We start from the raw sequence: 22,556 nt of genomic DNA on the forward strand, positions 1-22,556 counted from the left end.
AAAAAACAAATTAAAAGAAATAAGTTTTGAAAGAAAGCAGAAATTGACCTTTCACTTAAAGAGATCAATCACTTAAAGAGAGTTTAGTTTAAGAACTAAAAAACATTCTGTGTCATGGCCCTTTAAGTTACTTCTGGTGATTACATAGATAAATCCATGCAGTTTTAATAATAATAATAATAAAGTTGGAAGGGATCCTGGAGGTCATCTAGTCCAACCCCTGCTCAGGCAGGAAACCCTATACCATTTCAGACAAATGGCTGTCCAGTCTCTTCTTAAAAACTTCCAGTGTTGGAGCATTCACTGCTTCTGGAGGCAGGCTGTTCCACTGGTTAATTGTTCTAACTGTCAGGAAGTTTCTCCTTAGTTCTAGATTGCTTCTCTCCTTGATTAGTTTCCATCCATTGCTTCTTGTCCTGTCTTCAGGCGCCTTGGAAAATAGCTTGACTCCCTCTTCTTTGTGGCAGCCCCTGAGATACTGGAACACTGCTATCATGTTCCCCCTCATCCTTCTCTTCATTAAACCAGACCAACCCAATGTTTGTGAATCTGAGTTCTTGCCATATCGGGCAAGCTGATGCAGTTACCTGCTTCATGGAAGGCAGAGATGTTCATTGGGGAAAGTGATGATTATAGTCCCTTAAAATGGAGACTGCTAGATTTATAATTATACAAATACCATTAAATGGAATTACAAGATATCCTTGGTAATATTTTAAGTAAGTCTTGATCTGGGTGCAGAATGTGGATTTTTATCCTGGAAAGGTGTATAAAACCTCTATTTACAAACATTGCATCAAACACAACTGGTTGCTAGAATTATTAACATTTCATTTTGTTTATTAGCATGAATGTTACATCCAGATGAATGCCATGAATAAACATTAACTCTAGAAGCTCTTTTCTTCATCTTTATTCTAAATAGTTCATCCAGACATATGGCTTATAGCTTTAGTAAAATTCTTAAGGCATGGTGTGCAAAATGTATTCCAAAATAAATGTCTGCTTTGGCAACTTACACAGCACTATATCACATTTGCTGAAATCTTTATGGAAACTGCTACCCACATTTTAATGAAAATTGACTATTTTCCTTCGCCAATGCCAAATAAAGCATTTGTTCTTTGCTTTATAGATTTCATAAGAGATAACTTTCAATTTGTTTCTCAGTAATAGAGCAGGAGGAGGAAAAGATGTAACTAATGAAAATTAAAATAGAGGTTTGAAAAAAGACAGTGTTCTGTAGTATAGATAAGGGGGAAAAAATCTTGCTTCATGAAATAAAGTAAAGGAAAAGCCTGGTATGTCTTCAGGGTGCAGTTTAAAAAAATCATGATGGCAGCCAGGATGGTGTGATAAAATATCTTTGTTATGTCCATTTCTTCTTTTTTATTTGTTTGACCACAGTCTGGGTCCAACCCTTCTGAGCTCAAACAAGGTCAAACAACGTTGCCAGCTGCTGAAACTGTCTAGTAGTTGACATCAGTTAAGAACATTTACATACACAAGATGCAAGTAAAATTTTACAGGATTGAATATTGTTGGGCATCTGAAAAACATCTGTTTGTTTCAAATGCAGAGACTATTAAGAATTTTGTCCTAGACATTTGTATTCTAAAAGTTATATAACATTTATAGAAAATGTAGTAAGTATAGTAGTAACTGATAAAATAATGAGAATATTTCTTAAGAGTGATGGGACACCAAGAAATAATTGCATTAAAGGACATACTGAAATGGTTCAGGAGGTTGCTCTCTTTCCCATAACAACTTACAAAAAAGTAGTTACAAAATGCTTGTTTGCTTTTGTATAGAAAATTTGAAAACAGCCCATTTGAAAATCCTAAGGATTCAGAAAAAAGAAAATATCATGAACTGAAATCCTTGATAGAACTTGATAAACTGTATTTTGAGACACTTATCTCCATAAGATTCTGTTTTGTTTTTTTTTTTTCAAATAAGCATAATGCTTTCAGGCAGTGAGGACAGTCTTCCAAAGGAAGCAATCAGAATCCTATCCCTAAAAATTCACAGTTCTCAGGGAAACAGGAAGGATGGGCAAATCCTTCAAAGTTCACCCAGAGGGCAAGAATAAGTAAGCTATCTGTTAGTTTTTATATTCGGCTTGGAGAGGCTGTGCTGGCTGCTGTGTGAGAGGAGCCTTTAGGAGAACTTACCTCCTTTTTCTTACAGAACAGTTCAAAGATGGTAATGGTAATGGTAGCGCATTGCATTGATAAGGCGCTAGAGGAAAGAGATTTCTTGCACTTTTTTAACGATAATTATACATATTTATTTTAATGGTGCATAGAATTATATTTCATTTCACTGACCACACAAGTGACTTGGTATTAGCTGGCAAGTTGGCCAAATATCAGCAATCTCTTCATAGTCTTTTAGATATTATTTTTAAGCTTCATATCAGTTATTAACTTTGATAACTATAATTATTTGCACCAGAACAATAATAATCTTTTTGTAGCATTGTTTAGTCTTATTTACTAAACATTGTTACATAAAAGTTTCTTCTTTCCTCTCAAATGTAGAATATCACAGGATGTTGACATAAGTTGCTTTTCTAGACGTAGAGCCAGATGCACAAAAAGCATGACAGTTAACAACTGAAATGAGAAGAGACAATTGGTGTTCAAATAGTTTGTTATTTCACGCAAAGCATGAATTTGCATTGTGAACTAGATTGATATTAAGTGTAAACACTTTAAAGATTAATTTGAGGAGTGGGCTGGACTGTTTTCAAGTTGTGCCACTTGCTAACCGAAGCAGATATTTGGGCTTTTTTTCCTAAAATTTTAAATAGCCTGTAAAATCTGTATTGCTGCCTAATTAGAAAATAAAAGTTTTCCTTCAATAGCAACTATAAACATAAAACTACTGAAAAAAATTAGCAAAGCCTAGAGCCAAAATAAAGAACTAAAAGGAACTAAAATGCATTGTGGTGTTCATCCTGCAGAACTAGATCAAAACAACCACTTGAGAGCTTATGTAAAAGGAAATTAACTGCTCTACAAATAAATTTTATCAAGTTACTTTACATTTAAATGAATACATCATATTTTCCTATGCGCAAATGTTGTAAACTTTGCTCAGCATTTAGTTCTCAGCAATTTATCTTGTTTATTTTGAGATAACAATTGTTTGCTGCTGCTGTATACTGTACTATACTTTATTTATTTGTATGCCTCCTTTATTGTTTTTACAAATACCTCAAGGTGACAAACATATGCAACATCCCTTTCTCCTCCTATTTTACTTACAACAACAACCCTGTGACTTGGGTTGAGCTGAGAGAAAGTGATTGGCCCAAAGTCACACAGCTGGCTTTCATGGCTAGGGTGGCAGTAGAACTCATGGCCTCCCAGTGTCTAACCTAGAGCCTTAACCACTACCAGGGGTAGGCAACCGTGGCTCTTTTATGACTCGTGGACTTCAACTCCCAGAATTCCTGAGCCAGGAAGTCCACAAGTCATAAAAGAGCCAAGGTTGTCTACCCCTGCACTAGACCAAACTGGCTCTCTATGTATATACCTGTATGTACAATAAGTACAGTATGAACACCGTATGCAACATTTTGCTACTGCTGCTTTTATATACACAATAAAATTCTACTCTTAGAAATCTATTTGACAAACAATATAGAGTAGTATATGTATATATACTACTTAGTATATAGAGTATATTTCTATACAGAAGTAGAGTATGGAAATTCAGTTTTAAACCTACAGTCTGCCATGAAAGTTTACCAAAAGAAGTAAGATTGGTACACCCAGTCTGCCTTACCTTAAACTCTCAGAAGAGACAGGTACAAATATATCAATAAGTTATAATAATAATAATAATAATAATAATAATAATAATAATAATAATAATAATAATAATAACAATAACAACAATAAAGTTGGAAGGGACCTTGGAGGTCATCAAGTCCAACCCCCTGCTCAGGCAGGAAACCCTACACCATTTCGGACAGATGGCTGTCCAGTCTCTTCTTAAAAACTTCCAGTGTTGGAGCATTCACTGCTTCTGGAGGCAGGCTGTTCCACTGGTTAATTGTTCTAACTGTCAGAAAGTTTCTCCTTAGTTCTAGGTTGCTTGTCTCCTTGACTAGTTTCCATCTGTTGCTTCTTGTCCTGTCCTCAGGCACTTTGGAGAATAGCTTGACTCCCTCTTCTTTGTGGCAGTCCCTGAAATATTGGAACACTGCTATCATGTCCCCCCTCGTCCTTCTCTTCGTTAAACTAGACATACCCAATTCCAGCAATCGTTGCCATGTACACCATACTGATAGCTTCTATTGAATCAGTAGATAGGCAGCAGGCTAAGCCAAGCCACAGCTGCAGCAGGTGAGCCTGGCAGCTTTGGTGAGGAACAAAAGTAGCTGCCAATGGCCAGCAAAGATGAGGAGATGGAGTCCACACTTCTTTCAATCCAAGGACATGCACAGCGGAGAAGAGACAGGCAAAATGATAGTGAGGAGGCAGTCTCACTCATTGTGAAGGCCAGAACTGATATTGTCCATTTAATCTGGCCCAAAAAGATGGGTGTTGCTGCAACAAATGTCTTATTCTGTGTCTTGCTTCTCAAACTCATGTTTGGACTTTGGGCTGACTTTGGACTGCGTCTTGTGTCTTCATGGACTGAGCCTTGTCAAGAGCTCCTGTATCCCTCCAGTCTTGCTGAATTTGTCATGTGAAATATCTTGGAACCAGTGCCTTTATTCTCACTGTGGGATGTGTGTGTGGGGGGAGTACAGGCCCACAAGTTCAATTCCCATTAGAGGGTTGAATCCATAGAATAGTTATTTATATCTAAGGAGTCCCTGTAAATGCAAAACTCATCATGTGATGCTTTCTGGTGGTCAACATAACTGAAAACATAGAGTAAAGCTAAAATCACAGTTCCCATTCATTCAGTACCAAATAGCAATTAATAATTGTGTAAAACCTATACATTTAGATATATTTGCACATAAATACAACATATATAGTACATTATAAATTAAATATCCAAACATAGGCTGTATATACTTTAATCCTTTCCAAGGCTTACCCAGCTTAATTCTCAGAAAATGAGTTAGTTGAGTATCCAGATTGACTATAATATGTGAAAAATATATCTCTTTTGAAAATACACAACAATGCATTCAACCCGTGGAAAACACGAAGAGGCTACCATCCATCTCCTCTCCGCCCCCAATATAGTTTGCAAGAATATAAGAGCCTGCATTCCTGGAATATTTAAGCCAGGATATTGATTAAAATTACAAGCAAAGTTATCCCAAGAGAATAACACTGCACCAGCAATTATAAGACTGATCCTTTTAAAGAGTATGTTCCCTTTCATAACACATTCTGAAGAGTTCCAAGAGCTTCTACCAATTCTTTTTTTTAAATGATCTATGATGGTCAGATTATTACAGTACTTGTCATTTTGGGAAATAATTTTTAATAGTAACTTATTACAGTACTTGTCATTTTGGGAAATAATTTTTAATAGTAACTAAAGGTAATAGTAAATAGCAATCTAAAATTCCTACATCAGTAGCAAATTCATAGAAACCTATGTCTCTGCTCTCCTTTTCCTATCTCACATCTTGTCACTGCTCTGCTTGCCTCTGTGACTTCCAATTTCTACTTAGCTTGTGTTTCTGTCCTTGACATACTCAAGACAGGTGATAATTACCATAAAAATATTACTAGTTGAAATGAAAACTAAGCAAAAACATCAAAACTTTCCTGCAGTTGAAGATCCAAGTTCGCAATAATAGTAACAATTATTGATTGATGACTTTTCCCAGTTAGCCACAACATCTTATACCAAAAAATACTTTAAGGATTATTTAATAAAAGACTAACTATTCATATTTTTATCATAATCATAGATTGGAATATGAAATTTTATGAAATAAAAAAATGTCTTATTTATTCAACATTTTTCTCCACTGAAGATTCAGTAGAACAGTTTTAGAGCAAATTAAAATATCTGGTTGAGGTCTTAACACAACTCTTAAAAGCAGAACAATGTGTTTGGGGTGGTCATTAAATACACCTTCGGAGGAAGTACGTTATATAGTTTGGGAATAAAGCAGAAAGTCTTCCTTGATTTTAGTTTCATGGATTATTTACAAAGGTCTGAGTACCCTTCATCTGAATATGCCATAATTCCTTAGATATTTGGAATGTCATCTTTTAACCACATCTATGTTAAGGGAATGTTTCAGAATAATAATCAATTGTAATTGATATAAACTATAATCAAATCATTAGAATACCATGCTAACCTCAAGGATATTCACATTAACCATACAAAAACAATGAATGAAAATGAATGAAAGAATGAAAGTGGTTGTGTATGAGAGAATGGGTTTGTCCACTTTGTTGTTTCTTTGTTTATATGGAAATAAGATTTCAGTATGTAGGGAGAAATTTTAAAGTAAATTTAATTAATTAGGAATAGATATTTAAAAACCGTGTGTAGTAGAATAAAAATACAATCAAGAATTTATGCATACTAAATGAAAGAGGATTCAACAACAAAGTGAGCTACAGTAGAAAAGTACATTGAGGTAGAACTCAGTCATGCAGACAGACTGAAGATCAATTCACAAAAAGTAAAATATAGGAATATACAGATTGAAATGAAGGTTCAAATGAATAATAATTGACCTTCTAAGGAAGGCATGGTTCTATGGAATTAATGATCCTTAAAACAAGAGGCAACTATTTAAAGAAAAAAATAAATAAAAATAAATAAATAATGAATAAATTGTAATTTATAAAAGCAATGAATACATTGATATGTTTAAAGTCACAATGGTTTGCAAAGATAGAAAGATATGGAGGAGTTTAATGAGTAGTATTGCTGTAGACTAAATTTATCTATATTTCTTTTTCTTCCTTTCAATTTTTTACTTCACTATTTTTTTTACTTGCTTTACTTTACTTCCTTATCCCAAATAAGAACAGCATGAACATATGAAATTAACTAAAGAATAAGAGAATTTAATTCTTAAGAAATATTTCTGTTCTTACTAAATTTTGCTATCGGTAGATAGACTTTCTGTTAATATTAGCATGCTAAGGTTTATAATATATTTTCTTTGAAAACCCTCTGAAATTCTTTTTGCATTTTAATAAAAAACTGTTAAGAATGCTGCCAATGTATAGGTGGAGCAGGGGGAAATAGAGAGAACAATGTTCAAATAAGTAGATAGGTAATGCAAATTTCAAATGTACTTTTTAAATCAGTTACTATTTTGAGTACTGCAGCCTCCAAACAAAAATGTGAACATTTGAAAATTTTCTTTCAAGGTCAAAACAAAACACTGAAGCTATTTTGAGGATTGATCCATCAGAACACAGCCAATTCAATCCTTCTTGATTAAAAGTTTCAAATGAATCTACAGTATTTTGTTCCAAACTTAAAACAAAATACATTCCGCATTTTGTACATTTTTAAACAAAACATTTTGTAATGCTAAAGAGGTAAAAGCATACATTTTAATAAATAGTTTGGAATTAGCATTCTGGCTAAAGCTACCATTGTGTGAACAGGTAAAATCTCAATTCATTTAATTTAATAAGTGTTCACGGTACTCTCAAATTTCCAAGTAACCCACTGGTTTACAAATGTTGCTTGTCTACCTAAGACAGTGGTTCTCAACCTTTTTAATGCCACGGCCCCCAACCAGTCGTAAGTCGAGGACTACTCAACTGGTGCAGCACCATTTGCAGAATGGGATTTTTGGTGGGCTCAGCAGGGCAGAGACAGCCTGGACAATTCCTATTGGCTTTTGAAAGCCAATAGAATTAGACTCTATTCAAGAGTCTATTCAACAGCTAAGGAAAAGGGAGAAAAAATGGTGGACTGCATTGTTTGGCGACCCCCGTGAAATGGTCATTCGACCCCAAATGGGGTCCCGACTCACAGGTTGAGAACCACTGACCTAAGAGGTCAAGCTATATATTACAGTGAATGTGTAATATAAGTCATTTTTTTGTCTTTAGTCAAAAGAGTTGAGAAGCTTGACACAGAGTTGCAAATTTTTAGAATTATGAGAAATGTCACTCCATCCATAAATATTCAGTCAGTGGACATCGGATGGCATATGCATTTAATTTGTTGTTATTGTTCTGTTCCAGTTTTAGATCCAGTCCAAACATAGGTATCCACAAGAACAATGAAAGTAACTGAAGGCATTGTTGTGTATTCTCATTTCCTTGCATTTATCTTTTAATCTGCATTTAGAGCTGATCGAATCCTTATTATATTAAATTTGGAGTTACAAGAACATTCCAACCTTTCCCCCCTTTATATTTTCCTGCATAGATACCTACCAAGCCTATGTGACAAAGATTTTGATTTTGTTATATATGATAAAGGCTGTAATATTTAATTTGAATATGACTGAATAATATGCACTATTCTCAGTCATCTGGAAGTATAAAATGAATCAAGCACAATGTTAACCATACAGCTATCTACAGAAATATTTCAGAAACGAGTTTAATTGTATTCAAAAGAGAATTTGTATATTTGGAAAAAATGATCCAGCTGCAAAATTACAGATTATGGTTTCACAACCAGACAGGAAGTTGTTGGAAATGTCAACTGTTTTTGTTTACATGCTTTACAAATTGCTTCTCTAACACAGCTTCCCATGATATCAACATCTTGACCACCAGAAAAATAGGGAGTCTGAAAACCATGGAGTAGGGTGGTGAATGGATATTGTTAAACAGATTTTTTTTATACAGTGAACTGTCAAAGTGCCAAGCTAGAGATGTGTGAATAAATTCTGATATTATTCTGTTTTTAAAAATACTATGAAAACAATTGCTACATTTGCTTTGTTTTCAGGAAAACAAATGAAAACATAAAAGGTACTGCTTGATGAAGATCTAACTTTTAATCCGATCTCTATGAAAATGCAGAAAATAAACATTATTAATAATCCATGTTTGTCTTCCTTTCATTTGTTATCTCTGAAGTGTTCAATATGTAGGTCACATAGTACAATCCAAAATATAATTACAATGATATAAATATCTATGGAAATCAGCAAAAGCTAAGAAAGCCGATTATGCATTGGATTTTGCTTACTATATGATAGTCCAAGCTATTACCGTGAATTAAAAGAAAGAGATATTCATATCAGTTTCTTCAATTTTAAGCACAAGTAGGTTATCTTATTGTTTCAATATAGATGAAAGTATTGATCTGACAAATTGAAAAAGCTTGTGTATTATCAACTGTACTAAAATATTTGAAATATACTTAACAATTAAAGATGTTCAGATAATTACTAATTAAAGATGCTCAATATACATTCACAATTATACAAATTTATGTATATGTATATGGCTATGTAGATATATGAAACATTAATATCAATTGGAATGTATAATATAATATTTTAATTTTATGTACAGGAATATAATGACTGACAATTTTGAACATGAAATACATAAACTTTTTAAGCATTTAAAATTAAGCAGATAGGAATTTATATTAACAATAAAACTGGAAATCCCAGTTAATATTTAATTTAGATCTATGCTTTTAACAGGAAAAGATTTTTCATAGTTTACAACATAGAAACCTAGATATATTAAACAAGACAATAAAAATAATTTACATAAACTGTAATCTATGAAAAGAGATTGGATGGAAGTTTTGGTTCTTGTCTTTGCCTATGACTAATATCCTACTGAATGATTTGGGTTAGCCTTTGATATGATAAAATAATTTAGAAGCACTTCATGCAATATGGAAGCCAAAAAGGGCAGGTTCTTCAATATTCCCTGCTATCTTCATTATTTACTGACCATCAAACATAGACCACCAGATGCATGATAATGCAATCGTCAGATACCAACGAAGAGCACTAATCTGAGTCTTTTTTAATTACTTCTGTAAACATAAATATAGATGTTAATATTTCCTATACATAATATCAATACAGTTTACAACTTCTATTCTGTATAAGTAGTTAGTCAATCCAATAATGTTCTGCTGATTTTTATGTAAAAGATTCCTAACACAATTTTCTTGTTCTCACCAATTTGCTTTGATATTTGACAGAGTACCCACCATGTCCTATGACATAAACATCCAGAAGGTAGGATTTGCCCGGCTTTAGACTTTTAATTGTCTCTGTGGTAACTGCTTTTTGTAGGTTTTGACTGTGAAAATACTTACAGAGGACTTTTTCTGATTTTTTTCTCAAGTCTGGTCCCAGACATTGATTTTGTTCTCTTTTCTTTTTCTCCTCATTATAATCATTATCTACTTCTTTCTTGTAGATGCAAAACTTGTTTCTTTCTTGTGTACCTAACCATGCCACTGTGACTGAGGAACATGTGCGAAGTTTATCAAAGGCTTTAATTCTTGTATCTTCAGGAAGAGATGGAAATGACTGCTTATTGGGTCTTGTTGTGGCCAAAAACTTCAGTATGGAAGCTCCCTTCTTATTTCCTTTCAGTCGAATGAGGTATTTGGCTTTTGGCTTTCCCCTAAGCTGAAACTGATGGATGCCCTCAACATTTGGAGATAACAGAAGTTTTCTGTCTCTTTTGATTTGCATTTGTATGGCATTAAGACATGAGTGAACAAAAAATGTAACTTTTTGATGTGATGAAACAGGAGCAAACCGTAAAAACTTGGTGCCTTTTCTCTTAACAAACACATCTGTAACCTTCCCATCTTTTAAATCAACTGTCTTCTGTTTGGCCTCTTCTTTAGTTGTTGCAAAAGTACCAACGTAGGCAGTACTCATATTTGTATTGACATTTACAGCAAATATATCAAAATAGTACTGTGTACCAGGTTTCAGTTCAGATACAGTAAATATATTCTTGTTTCCAATGCATATCTTTTCCAGATCAAATTTAGGCTTTGAATAAAGTTTTGAATAAAGCTTTGGTGTTGGTTTTAAGAAGCTGCTTACTTTCCCAGAATTACTGTTGGAAGAAAATCCAAAATGGACAAAATCAAAAGGGCTAAAATCCAGACCAGGTTTAGGAGCTTTCATAAATGTATCATCAGCACTCTGTTTAGTCTCAACAGCACAGAAACTTTTGAAATTGTGTTTTTTATTAATAACTACACAATATTGTATTGGCTGTTTCAATACTGAAGCTGTAGGGCTAGGTTTCCATGCCAAACTGACAGTTGTACGACCAAGAGAAGTCACATCAACTCTTGGATCATAAGGTAGTTCAGGATATGGTTGATCTGACTCTGGAGTTGTACTAGCATAGATTTTAAAGTTTGTATCCTTTTCTGTTGACCATAGTTCTAACTGGTATACCCCAGAAGGTGAAGCAGAGGATACAAAATACTCAACATCGTTTCCTCTATATGAAAACAGCTCTGTGCCTTCTTCACTAATAATCTGCTGATTCTGTTGTTCAAGTGGCTCTGAGTCACCTAGAAGAGACAAAAATGAGGGATTTTGAAACAAAGCAAACACAAACGCAATATGCTTTTTAAAGGGAGGGTCTAAATGTATTGGCCTCCGAAGAAAACCAGTCAAGAAATATTAGATGAACTAATTTGACTTTACTGTATGGCTAGATCAGCGGTTCTCAACCTTTGTGTGACGGCAACCCCCGCCACACGAACGCGACATGCATGCGCGGCGTGGCACGCATGCGCGGGGCTGCCCCATGCACGGCACGCATATGCAGCACCGCCCCCATGCGCAGCACGCATGCGCAGCGCCCCCCATGCGCAGCACACATGCGCGGCGGCACCCCATGTGCGGCACACATGCGCAGTGCCGCCCCCATGCGCAGCACGCATGCACTGCGCCGCCCCCATGCGTGGCACGCATGCGCGGCGCCGCCCCCTGAGGGGGGAAAATGGCAGATCGCGTTGTTTGGCAACCCCCGTAAAATGGTCGTTCGACCCCAAATGGGGTCGCGTCCCATAGGTTGAGAACCACTGGGCTAGATTAAAAGAAAGTCTGAAGTTACAAATTTGCTGCTGCTGCTTTTAATTTCCTGATCTATTAAGATGGGTCCTTCCTAAGCTCATTTTTCTGACACTTAAGCCACACTAGGCTGTCTCTCCTCGTCTGATCATTTCATCTACAGCATTTCTTTCTCTTGTTTTTCAGTTCATTTTCACATACCACTACAAAATGTTTATAAATGCTGCAGATCAATCAGAATGCAAATATGGGGGAAGTTATCTGTTTTCCCAAGCAGCTTTAATTATTTTTTTATACTACTATTATTACTACTATTAATAATAATTTAATAGTAAGATGTGCAATAAAACATTTAATTTTTATGTTGCCCAGAGTCTTTGCAATAGGGGACCATATTAATTTTATAAATAAATAATTTCAAACATTGCACAGGTAAATGATGCCATTATATACAATACTGCTTATATATAATAAAGCCTTTCAAGTTTCCATGAAAGGTTAGGTTGAGGTCATTGCTCTACCTTGCACAAAGGCCCCAATTACTAGGATAGCATTTTTCTGTGTTATATTAATTTTATTGTTTATTATAGGCATTGTGGTGAAATACCTCCCCTTTCCTATTTTCAATGTTGAGCAGTTACATTCCCACAAAATCAACTATTCACACTCTGAAATGTTGGGCTCTTCCCAGGGCTCCAACAACGAATTCAAGCTATGGACCTTTCCGGCCAGTTCCACAGCCTTGGAATCACATTACTCTTATGCATTTCTATTAATTGTTGGATGACAGATGACTTTTTAATCTTTAAATCTAAGTTTAAAATTATTGGGGGGATTCTGAGAAATAGTGGTATTCATGAGATCGAGGATTTAAGCTTCTGGACTGCCTTGGCTCTTCTGACTTTTTTTGTATATTGCTTACTCATATTTTATTAGTTATAATAAAAGTAGTTTTTATATGATCTAATTTAATTCCTTTAGAATTAGAGATGTCTCAGTTTGTAATATAAGTATTTTGTGATTTTGTATATTTTAGTTGATACTATTTCATTTCTTTTTTTATGTTTAGCTTTTAAGGGTGATATAAATAATATTCTATTTTTATTAGAAAAAAGAGGAATCCAAATAAGAACATTCATATATTGAAAATATTAGTTTAAAGATATCTAATCATACAAGCTTCTTTTTTTATTATTTTAGACCAACAAAACAAAACAAAGCACAACAAACATTACACACATAAACACATAATATATCCTTTTTTGTTAACAGCAATTTGTAACAGTACTCTTCTATTCTTTACATTTCCCCCCTCTTTCTTTGAAATATTTGTCCTTATTGCCCCATTGTTTCTTATTTACATTTTCCTTCTTTCATATTCTACTACTTACTAGGAATCCAACATTATTCATTGTAATAACACTCATATTTTTTATAAGACTCGACCGGAATTCCATCTAAGCATGGTGATCGTACAAATATTCTCATATTATTTAGTGCATATACTGTTTTTACTCTAATACTATTTCTAACATTAAAATTCACCCCTTTCCATCCAAGTATATTTATTTAATTTTATTTTTCTTTGACATATATAATAATTCCTCCTTTCTTGTTTTATGCTAATATTGTGTATAATGTTTCTAAATTTTACTTTCTCTAGTAATTTTCTATAATCCTATTTTATGTAAACTTCCTAAAGATACATATCTACATCCAATTTCCTTGGATTGTTAAACATCTAAACTCTTTTTCTTGATATATTTAATCCTTTAATAGTTATAGAAAAGAGCTTAATTACGTCTCCCATTTTTAACTTGATCTTTTTTTTTGTTTTTGTTTTGTTTTATACTTCTTGTCTCTATAAGTCTTCCTTTTACTTCTCTTTCTAATCTTTCTCTTTCTTGTAACTTTTGTATTTCTCGCTCTCGATCAACTTCCTCTAATAGATCTTCATCATAACTTTTACACTCCGGCTCTTCCCTACTTTCTTGTTCTTCTCCTTGTGAAAAGTAACTCTCATAAAAGTCCCGTGCTTTCTCAAGTGTATCTGTCTTGTATTTTTTCTCCTGCCAAGTTAAAAGTATGCCTTCAGGTATTAACCAACGAAACTTAACTTTATATTTAATTAATTGAGTGGTTAAAAATTGGTAATCTCGTCTCTGATTTCGTATACTACGTGGTATTTGTTTTAATACAATTATTTCTTTACTCTTATACATTATTGATTTGTCTCTTGTTTTTTTATATATTTCATCCCTTATTGATCTTCTAGTAAACCTTATATGAACCTCTCTCGCCAATCTATGCGTTCGTGCATAATTTGTGTATACTCTATATGTTTCATCCATGTCTCTTTTTACTTCCAATTTTTCTTTGCCTAAAATCACCGCCAAAATCTCTGCCATCTTTTCTTCCAAATCTTCCTCCTTTTCCTCAACAATATTTTGAAATCTTAAACAAAACGAAGCTTTGTTCATTTCCAGAAAAGCAATAGATTCAATCAACTCCCTATTTGCTTGATCAGATTTCTGTATCATCCCTTTTATCAACAAGCTCCATTTTTGTTTAAATTTTTTGAATTCTTTGTTCATTTTCCATTATTGTTTGTTGTATATTACCTATCTTATCATTCATATTTTTAATTTCATCTCTCATTTTTCCAATATCATTCTTAATTTCTTTATGATGTATTTTCATTTCTTCATGATTATTTGCTATTGCCTCTTGGGTCATCATCATTGTTTCTTGAATTGTTTGTAAGGATATCTGCAAACTCTATGGGTTCATTGCCAATTCTATTTTTCCTTTTTCTTTCCCCAACATGATTCTTTGGCCTGAAGGAGAGGCCATTGTATTTGTGGGATTTGTAACTGTTTTTTTGCTAACTTTAGTTGTAGTTACAGTACTTGTCATTTTTATAGCTCATACAAGCTTCTTTATTTATAAAAAAATATGTGTTCCTTTTACAAAAGAAAAATCGGCAATGATGAGACAGTTGACCATATCCCCTCATTATAACTTTTTTCCTCCAATATGTAGAGGAAAACTCTATCTAATGGAAAGTCTCCCATCTCAAAAATTAGAGTTCTAAATTAGACAGGAAGCTCTGTTATAGAATATAATCCACATGAGAAGCATGGTGTGATGCTTTGTTGTAGAAGTTCTCGACTTACAACAGTTCATTTAGTGACTGTTCAAAATTACAACAACACTGAAAAAGAGTTTATACACTTATGACTGTTGCAGCATCCCCATGGTCATGTGATCAGAATTAAGATGCTTGGCAACTGACTCGTATTTATGATGGCTGCAGAGTGATTTCATGTCATGTGATTTCCTTTTGCGACCTTCTCACAAGCAAAGTCAATGGGGATCCAGATTCACTTAATACTGTGTTATTAACTTAACAATTGTAGTGATTCACTTAACAACTGAGGCAAGAAAGATAAAAATGGGACAAAACTCACTTAACAACTGCCTCACTTAGCAACAGAAAATTGGGACTCAATTGTGGTTGAAAGTCAAGGACTACCTATACTTTTTCTGCTTGAATTATGTAAAAGCTTGCTTATTTTATTAGTATATATTAGTACATATGTATAGTACATATAAAGATTTATGGCTACACTTAAGATTGGTGCAGGAGAGGAATAGGTGAAATAAGATATCCTCCTCTATTGGTTATCTCCAGTTTTTTGCCTGTTTAATGCAAATTTTTCAGAAATTCCAACTAGCAGAACGACTTTGTGATGAGCCAGGGAAACATGTAATCTATCACTCAATTATTAAAAATTAATTCTTATTCACTAATTTTTTAACCAGCAATTACTGATGGACTTTAACATATTTGCTACATCAGCTTATTCATATTTAACAAAATTAACAATCTTTGTTTGGTTTTTACTGTAATTTACCTGAGCCCTCTCCACTTGACTCTTCAGGGAGGTCTTGCAAACTCAGTTTCCATTCCAAAGGTGTGTCACAAGGAGTCACTGTAACTGCAAATGGTGTATTATCTTCCTCTACCACAAAAAAAAACCTATGGAAAGATGAATAAAAGCATGACCTTATTCACAATATAACATTAAGGACACACGGAGAACAGAATATATGTAGCTCATATATTGAGTTGTGGAGTCCTTAGGGCTCTCTGAGCTTGGTTGTTTGCTTCCAATTTCATTTCATTTCACTTCATTTCATTCCCAACTAGGGAACATCATCAGTGCTAGTGATTATGGAATTTGTTCCTGACTTACATATTAACAGAATAACAGAGTTGGAAGGGACCTTGTAGGTCATCTAGTCCAACCCAGCCCCAGCCATTTCTGACATATGGCAGTCCGTATTGTAGCTTGTCCTGCCATTATTGGTGGGATGTGGTTTTGTCCTTGGTAGATGCTTGATAAGGATATAATTTTCTGCTTGATTTGGTTTGTTTGATTTGGTTTGTCTGATGTTAATTCCTGCTTATATGGCTATAGGCTGCTGGGGAAGATGTATTCTGTTCTTCTTTCCTGTTCTTAGCCTTTATTGTCTCATTTGAATGGTATATGAATGTGGTTTATTTCTATGTGCCTATTGATGCTGATTGTCTGAATGCCAAGCTTCCTGGAAATTTTTTGGATTTTACTTGGTCTAGGATGCTTACAGTTTCCCAGTTAAAATTATGGTTGAGTCTGTCCACGTGTTATGAGATTAAGGAGTTTTCATGTTTTCTGATTGCTATAAATGAGCTCTGCTAGCAATCACTAAAGGAGATTTGTGGCAGATGAAAAGCAGTGGGCTTATTCTGCCTTAGACACAAAGTATAATACTATGTGGAGGTGACCCTGGGAGACAGGGCAAAGAGATGTAGCCAAGGAACAGTCAGATAAAAGGCAATTTAGCCTGCAGCAGGAATGTAGTCAGGGAAAGAGACTCAGAAGAGACCCTCCCTAATATCTTGTACTGTAAGGGGATGGGGGGAGGGAATATACTTTCAGATTTGAAGAGTTTGTTAATGTAATCTTACAATGAAGTAGAATTAGCTTGTCTGCCTATTTTTTCTGCCTGGTCTATCTCACGAAGTTGACACTGGGTGACCTTGAGCCACTTCCTCTCTCTCAGTTCTAAGAAGAAGGCAATGGCAAGCAACTTCTGAAAAAAGGTGTTGCTGAGAAAATTGAATGGAGTTGCAGGAATCAAGACCGACTGAAAGAACAGAGACATATATATCTTCTTAACTTTATGTTACATGAATCAGTATACCGTTTGGGTGTTCCTCTGAAAAGATAACTACTGATCTCTGCTCCATCGGGAAGTACTGAAGAATCATGGAAAAATGTTTTGTCCTGGATCTGCATCTGAAAAAGTTCTTCATCTCTAGTAGGTAGTTTCTGCATCCAGGAGCTAAGTGGCAGCAGAAGGAAAAGGTAGAATATGGAGCATCTCATCAAAAGCATCCTAGAAAAATAAAAATGATGAACTGTAAATCATATTGTAAAGGTATTAGAACTGTTAACCCCAGAGAAAAACTAACTGAAGTGGTAGTATTAATAAATTGATAAATGATTTTCCTATCTTATCCAAACAGCCCACCAATCAATGCTGCTTTTTTCTTATCCCTATATTTTCCCATAGTCTCAAATTGGAATCTTTTAAGTTGGCTGCTTTGTGTATAAGAAGCACTGAGCAGAAGATCATTAATAAATAGAAAGTTCCTCTAACACTCAAGATAGGCTTTTCGAAACAGAAAGGGAGAATATAGGGAAAGATCTTTTTTAAAAAAAACTTTCCTTTAAAATTCCACAAATATAGATAGTTCTTGATTTACAACTATCACGTAGTAACTGTTCAAAGTTATGATGGACCCCCCCCAAGTACTTATGACTTAATTTTGAAGTTATAATAGCTGCATGCAACACCCTGTGGTCATGTGATCGCATTGTGGGCACTTGGCAACCAGCTCACCTTTACAGCTGTTTGCAATGTCCGTGCTCACTTTACTACAATTTTCAATGTTTTTTGCTGGTTTTGGCATTCTGATTTCCAGTAAAAAAAAAAAGTTCAATGGGTACAACTGGTTTGCTTAATAATCACAGTTCTCATTTAACACTTAAAAAGTGCCATGTTTGCTTAATGCAAAAAGGTCATAAAATCGGTTACAGTCATGTGGTTTCTCCATTTTGGCTTTCTTTTTGTAAAATAAATGATGACATGGTATAACATGTCCTGTGTTGTTGTTCATCTCAGGATATATTTACCTACTTTTAAGAACCGCTAAGGACCAGATGATTTTTACTGTGTCCTGATACATACCAGTATAACCAAGGAACTCAAAGACAGTGTACTTTCTTTTTCGCATGATAATGTGAAAAGGGTCATCTAAAGCTTTACAATAGGAGAACTTTTAACTGAATTAACCCAATCCTTCTTATATGGAAATTTAAAAACTGTTTTTTAGGTTTCATCCATATTTTTTAAAAGGGATAATGCAGAGCCTGCAAATGTTTCCTCAAAACCAGAAATTAAAATATGGATCATTTTTAATAATATGGCGTCTGTAGTTCTCTTTCAGATTCACTAGGTTGCTTTAAAAGAAACCAGTAGTTTCTAAAATGCCCTAAAAAAACATGTTCCGTATCCTTTCCAAAATACCATGCAGTTGTCAATGGACATACTGAAAACAAAATCAAAGGAGACAATTCACTTCATTTTTTGACAATTTGTAAGTGCTTGAGACTTGTAAAAGGTCTAGTACTACAACAAAAGTTCTGGATTTATTTGAAGCAAATACATCTGGAATAAATAAATCTAAATGTTTAATTACAGAGAGTTGGAAGTGCATGATTATAATTTAATGAGGATAATTTCAAAGAACAGCTTGCCACAGGCATTTATGTGCTATATTTCTTTAACCATAGCAGGGAATGTTTTGTAGCCCTCAAATTCTATTTTTAAATGTAAGTGCATTTAGTTTTGCCTGAATTACCCATTTGATAATAAATCTGCAGGATAAAATTTAACTGTAGCCTTTAAGAATCAAAGAAGAGTATGCAACATAGCTAAAATTGGATTTTGGGGACTATGTATTATTCCATTAAACAACCTCATGCTTAAGGATATTAAACTTAGCAGCAGGAATTATATATATATATATATATATATATATATATATATATATATATATATATATATATATAATACTAAATATAAAAGAATGATTCCTGGGTGTATACATACTAGGAAATAAAACGTGAGCACCAGGAAGAGTTAAAACATTAAAAGTTTTATAAAATGTTAAAAGTTTAAATATAAAACATTTAAAAGTTTTTTAAAAAGCAGACCTAGCTTTCGTTGGCTCCTGCCAACATCATCAGGGTGCAAATAAATCAATGGGAGAGATATTTATATATATATATACATATACATATACATATACATATACATACATACATACATACATACATATATATATATATATGAATAAAAGAATAAAACATGATCACCGGGAGGGTTGAAGTAAGAATACTTTACTAAAAATATACTATACTTATACTAAAAAGTTGCCAAGCTTTCGCTGGGGGAACTCCCCAGCATCGTCAGGGCTAAAAGGCCATTGCAATAAAGGTGGTTTAAGTAGGTTCAAGTAACGTTTGCGCACGGCTCCTAGACCGTGTTACTGTTACTGTTGAATATATATATATATATGTAGGTCTTTGGTTATTCGGGTTTTCTCCCACGTAAAATTGGAAGTGTCTTGGCGACGTTTCGACGAAGTCTCATTCGTCATCTTCAGGCTGGTGTTTTCAGCTTCGTGCTTCTAGGAGCAATGTGTGATTGTAGCTGTTTCCTCCTTTTAACTGCCAGTGGGGGTATGAACTGATTGGATGAGAGCTTGGCTGTGTTCTGATTGGGTGGAGGTGTGTTCTGATTGGTTAGGGCTTGGCTGTGCTCTGATTGGCTGGGGGGTTGGCTGTGCTCTGATTGGATGGGGGGTTGGCTGTGCTCTGATTGGCTGGGGGAGTGTTCTGTTTGGGTGGGGGCTTTGTTGTGCTCAGGTTAGTCTGAGTTGCAGGGGGGTTTAAAATGGTGAGCTGCATTGCTATTTTTTGGCTTCGCGTTCGTGGTCGTGCCTCATCTTCATGGTGGGTGTCAGTTTGCTTCATGTATGGATTGGAGGGGTTTAAAGTGGCTAATGATGCAGCTGTGGTCTGGCTTCTGGTTTGTGGTCGTGCCTCATCATCGGTGTGGCTTTGGGTTTGCTTTTTGCGTGGATGTGTGGTGGTGACATCCTGTGTGGTTTTTGTGAGTGTGGGTCTGGTGTCATTTTTTGTGTTAGGGAGTCGTTTGTCAATAAGGGCGGGTTTCCAAATGGCTGGTAGGCGGGAGGTATCATCTCGCTTGTTCATGCTGTGTGGGCGTTTTTCTATCTCGATGGCTTCTCTGATTATTCTGTTATTAAAATGTTCACTTTTGGCAATGGTTCTGGTATTTTTAAAGTCAATTTCATGTCCTGTGGCTTTAAGGTGTTGGACCAGGGAAGATGTTGGTTCCTCTTTTTTGACTGAGTTCTTATGTTCTTCAATGCGTGCACTTATTCTTCTGTTGGTTTGTCCGATGTATGTGGTGGGACAAGTGGTGCATGGGATTTCGTATACTCCTTGATTTTCTAATTCAATTTTATCTTTGGGGTTTCTTAGGATGGTGGATATTTTTCTGTTTCGGCAGAATGCTGTCTTCATGTTGTGTTTGTGGAGGATCTTACTGATTCTGTCTGTGGTGCCTTTTATGTACGGGAGGAGGGCTTTGCCATTTTCTTGTTCTCTGTCTTGGGTTTTAGTGGGGGTTTCTTTTTGGATTAGTTTAGTAATCTTATTTCATTGGAATCCATTGGATGTAAGTACATTAGTGAGAGTGTGTAGTTCGGTTTTTAGGTGTTGTTCATCAGCTAAGCATTTTGTTCTAGAGATGAGTGTCTTGGCTACGGAATTGATCTGTGCTGGGTGGTGGTGTGAGAGAGCGTGCAGATAGTGGTTTGTGTGTGTTTTCTTCTGGTAGATGGTGTGTCCTAGGGAGCCATTGGATTTCTTGTAGACTAAGACATCTAGGAAGGGAAGTTGGTTATTAGCTTCTGTTTATGGTGTATATGGTGTTTTTGGCTTCATGCTTCTAGGAGCAATGTGTGATCATAGCTGTTGCTTCCTTTTAAGCCGAAAACACCAGCCTGAAGATGACGAATGGGACTTCATCGAAATGCCACCAAGATACTTCCAATTTTACGCGGGAGAAAACCCGAATAACCAAAGACCTACATATATATGTATGTATGTATGTATGTATGTATATTCTTATTTCTTTACATTGGACATATCTGTGAGTTGCAATCTTTCATTCAGAAATAAAATGTTCTTAATCTCCCTTACATATAGAACCATAGAACATCCATATCTGTTAAATGTATTTTATACTATCAGAAATATATTTTAGATTATCACTTGTAAATTAATAAGATCCCTGTGTTCCACTTTTATATGTAATTTATGATCAAGACCTGTAAAACCTTGAATATCAGATGTTTGATGATATCACTTAGAAATTATTTTGGTTTAAAAAAGAATTATAATCTATGCTCTTCCATCCAACACTTAGGATTAAACTTTACAGGTGGCCCTTGCTTAATGGCTACTTAATGGCGACCATTCAAAAAACACATGATACTTACCACCATTTCTTGAAGTTCTGACTATTTCTGCTCCCCCCCCAATTATATGATAGCAATCCTAATGCTTAAGACTCGCAATTAATTATGCTGCAGCATCTTGCAGTCATGTGATCCCCATCTGTGACCTTCAGTGCCAGCTTCTCACAAACAAAATAAATGGGAAAACAGACAGGAGGTTGTAAATGGCAACCACGTAACATCATGCTTAATGAAGGTGCAGGATTTGATTAATGACACTAACTAAAAATGATGGAAACAGCATAGTCATACTCAAACCTCCATCAGCCAACAAACCAAAATCACTTTAGATACCTTCAGAGGACAAGTAATCCACAGCATACGTCCCTACTAAACAGCAGTTAAACCAAGATGTATTAATATATTTGACACTATTTTGTGTGAATTTTAGAAATATAGAGGATGCTCAAAAAACAGTGCATATCTTTGATGTTACCTCTAGCATTCCATCTACTTTTATTTTAAGTATGATACACATTAACCCACCAACATAAAATCCAGTTTCATTTGAACCACAGGTAACCAAAGTTCCATTGGTGGGACATCCGGAGTGATCCAGTATAAGGTGTTTGATATGATACTAGGATTTTCCTCCCCTTTTGGTGGAAATAACCAATAGCCCTATAGCACGTGTGCATAAGAGCACTGGTACAATGCCCGTTAGGACAAACAAGGTCTCCTGATGGATACAGCACTCTAACTCAAGCAGTTCAAAGTCTGGCACGAAGTGGACGTAAACACTGAGACTTGTTGCTTACAGCAGTCCACAAACATGTTCATGACATCAATGATAGAGAAGTATCACCAGCTTTTGAAGTGAAAGGCCAGCTATATGGAACAGGCACTAGAATCAGTTAATCCAAAATATTCTGAATGGCT

General features: G+C 34.9%; 1 protein-coding gene across 2 annotated transcripts in view; it reads right to left on the minus strand.

The window, feature by feature from the left end:
• Nucleotides 1–8,689: 8,689 nt before the first annotated feature.
• Nucleotides 8,690–22,556, minus strand: part of NDNF (neuron derived neurotrophic factor) — a 28,840-nt gene continuing 14,973 nt past the window's right edge. Inside the window, exons 2-4 of one of the 2 annotated variants that reach the window (XM_039320228.1) lie at nucleotides 17,204–17,398; nucleotides 15,871–15,995; nucleotides 8,690–11,448 (exon numbers count right to left, since the gene is read on the minus strand). In XM_039320228.1, coding sequence (XP_039176162.1) covers nucleotides 10,055–11,448; nucleotides 15,871–15,995; nucleotides 17,204–17,397 — 1,713 coding nt within the window. In that variant the 5' untranslated portion in view covers nucleotide 17,398 and the 3' untranslated portion in view covers nucleotides 8,690–10,054. The remainder of the gene's footprint in view (nucleotides 11,449–15,870; nucleotides 15,996–17,203; nucleotides 17,399–22,556) is intronic. The other variant, XM_039320227.1, reaches the window with a different exon arrangement.

The sequence above is a fragment of the Crotalus tigris genome, unplaced genomic scaffold (genome assembly GCF_016545835.1).
Source record: "Crotalus tigris isolate CLP2741 ecotype Arizona unplaced genomic scaffold, ASM1654583v1 scf7180000023625.2024221, whole genome shotgun sequence".
Classification (NCBI taxonomy): domain Eukaryota; kingdom Metazoa; phylum Chordata; class Lepidosauria; order Squamata; family Viperidae; genus Crotalus; species Crotalus tigris.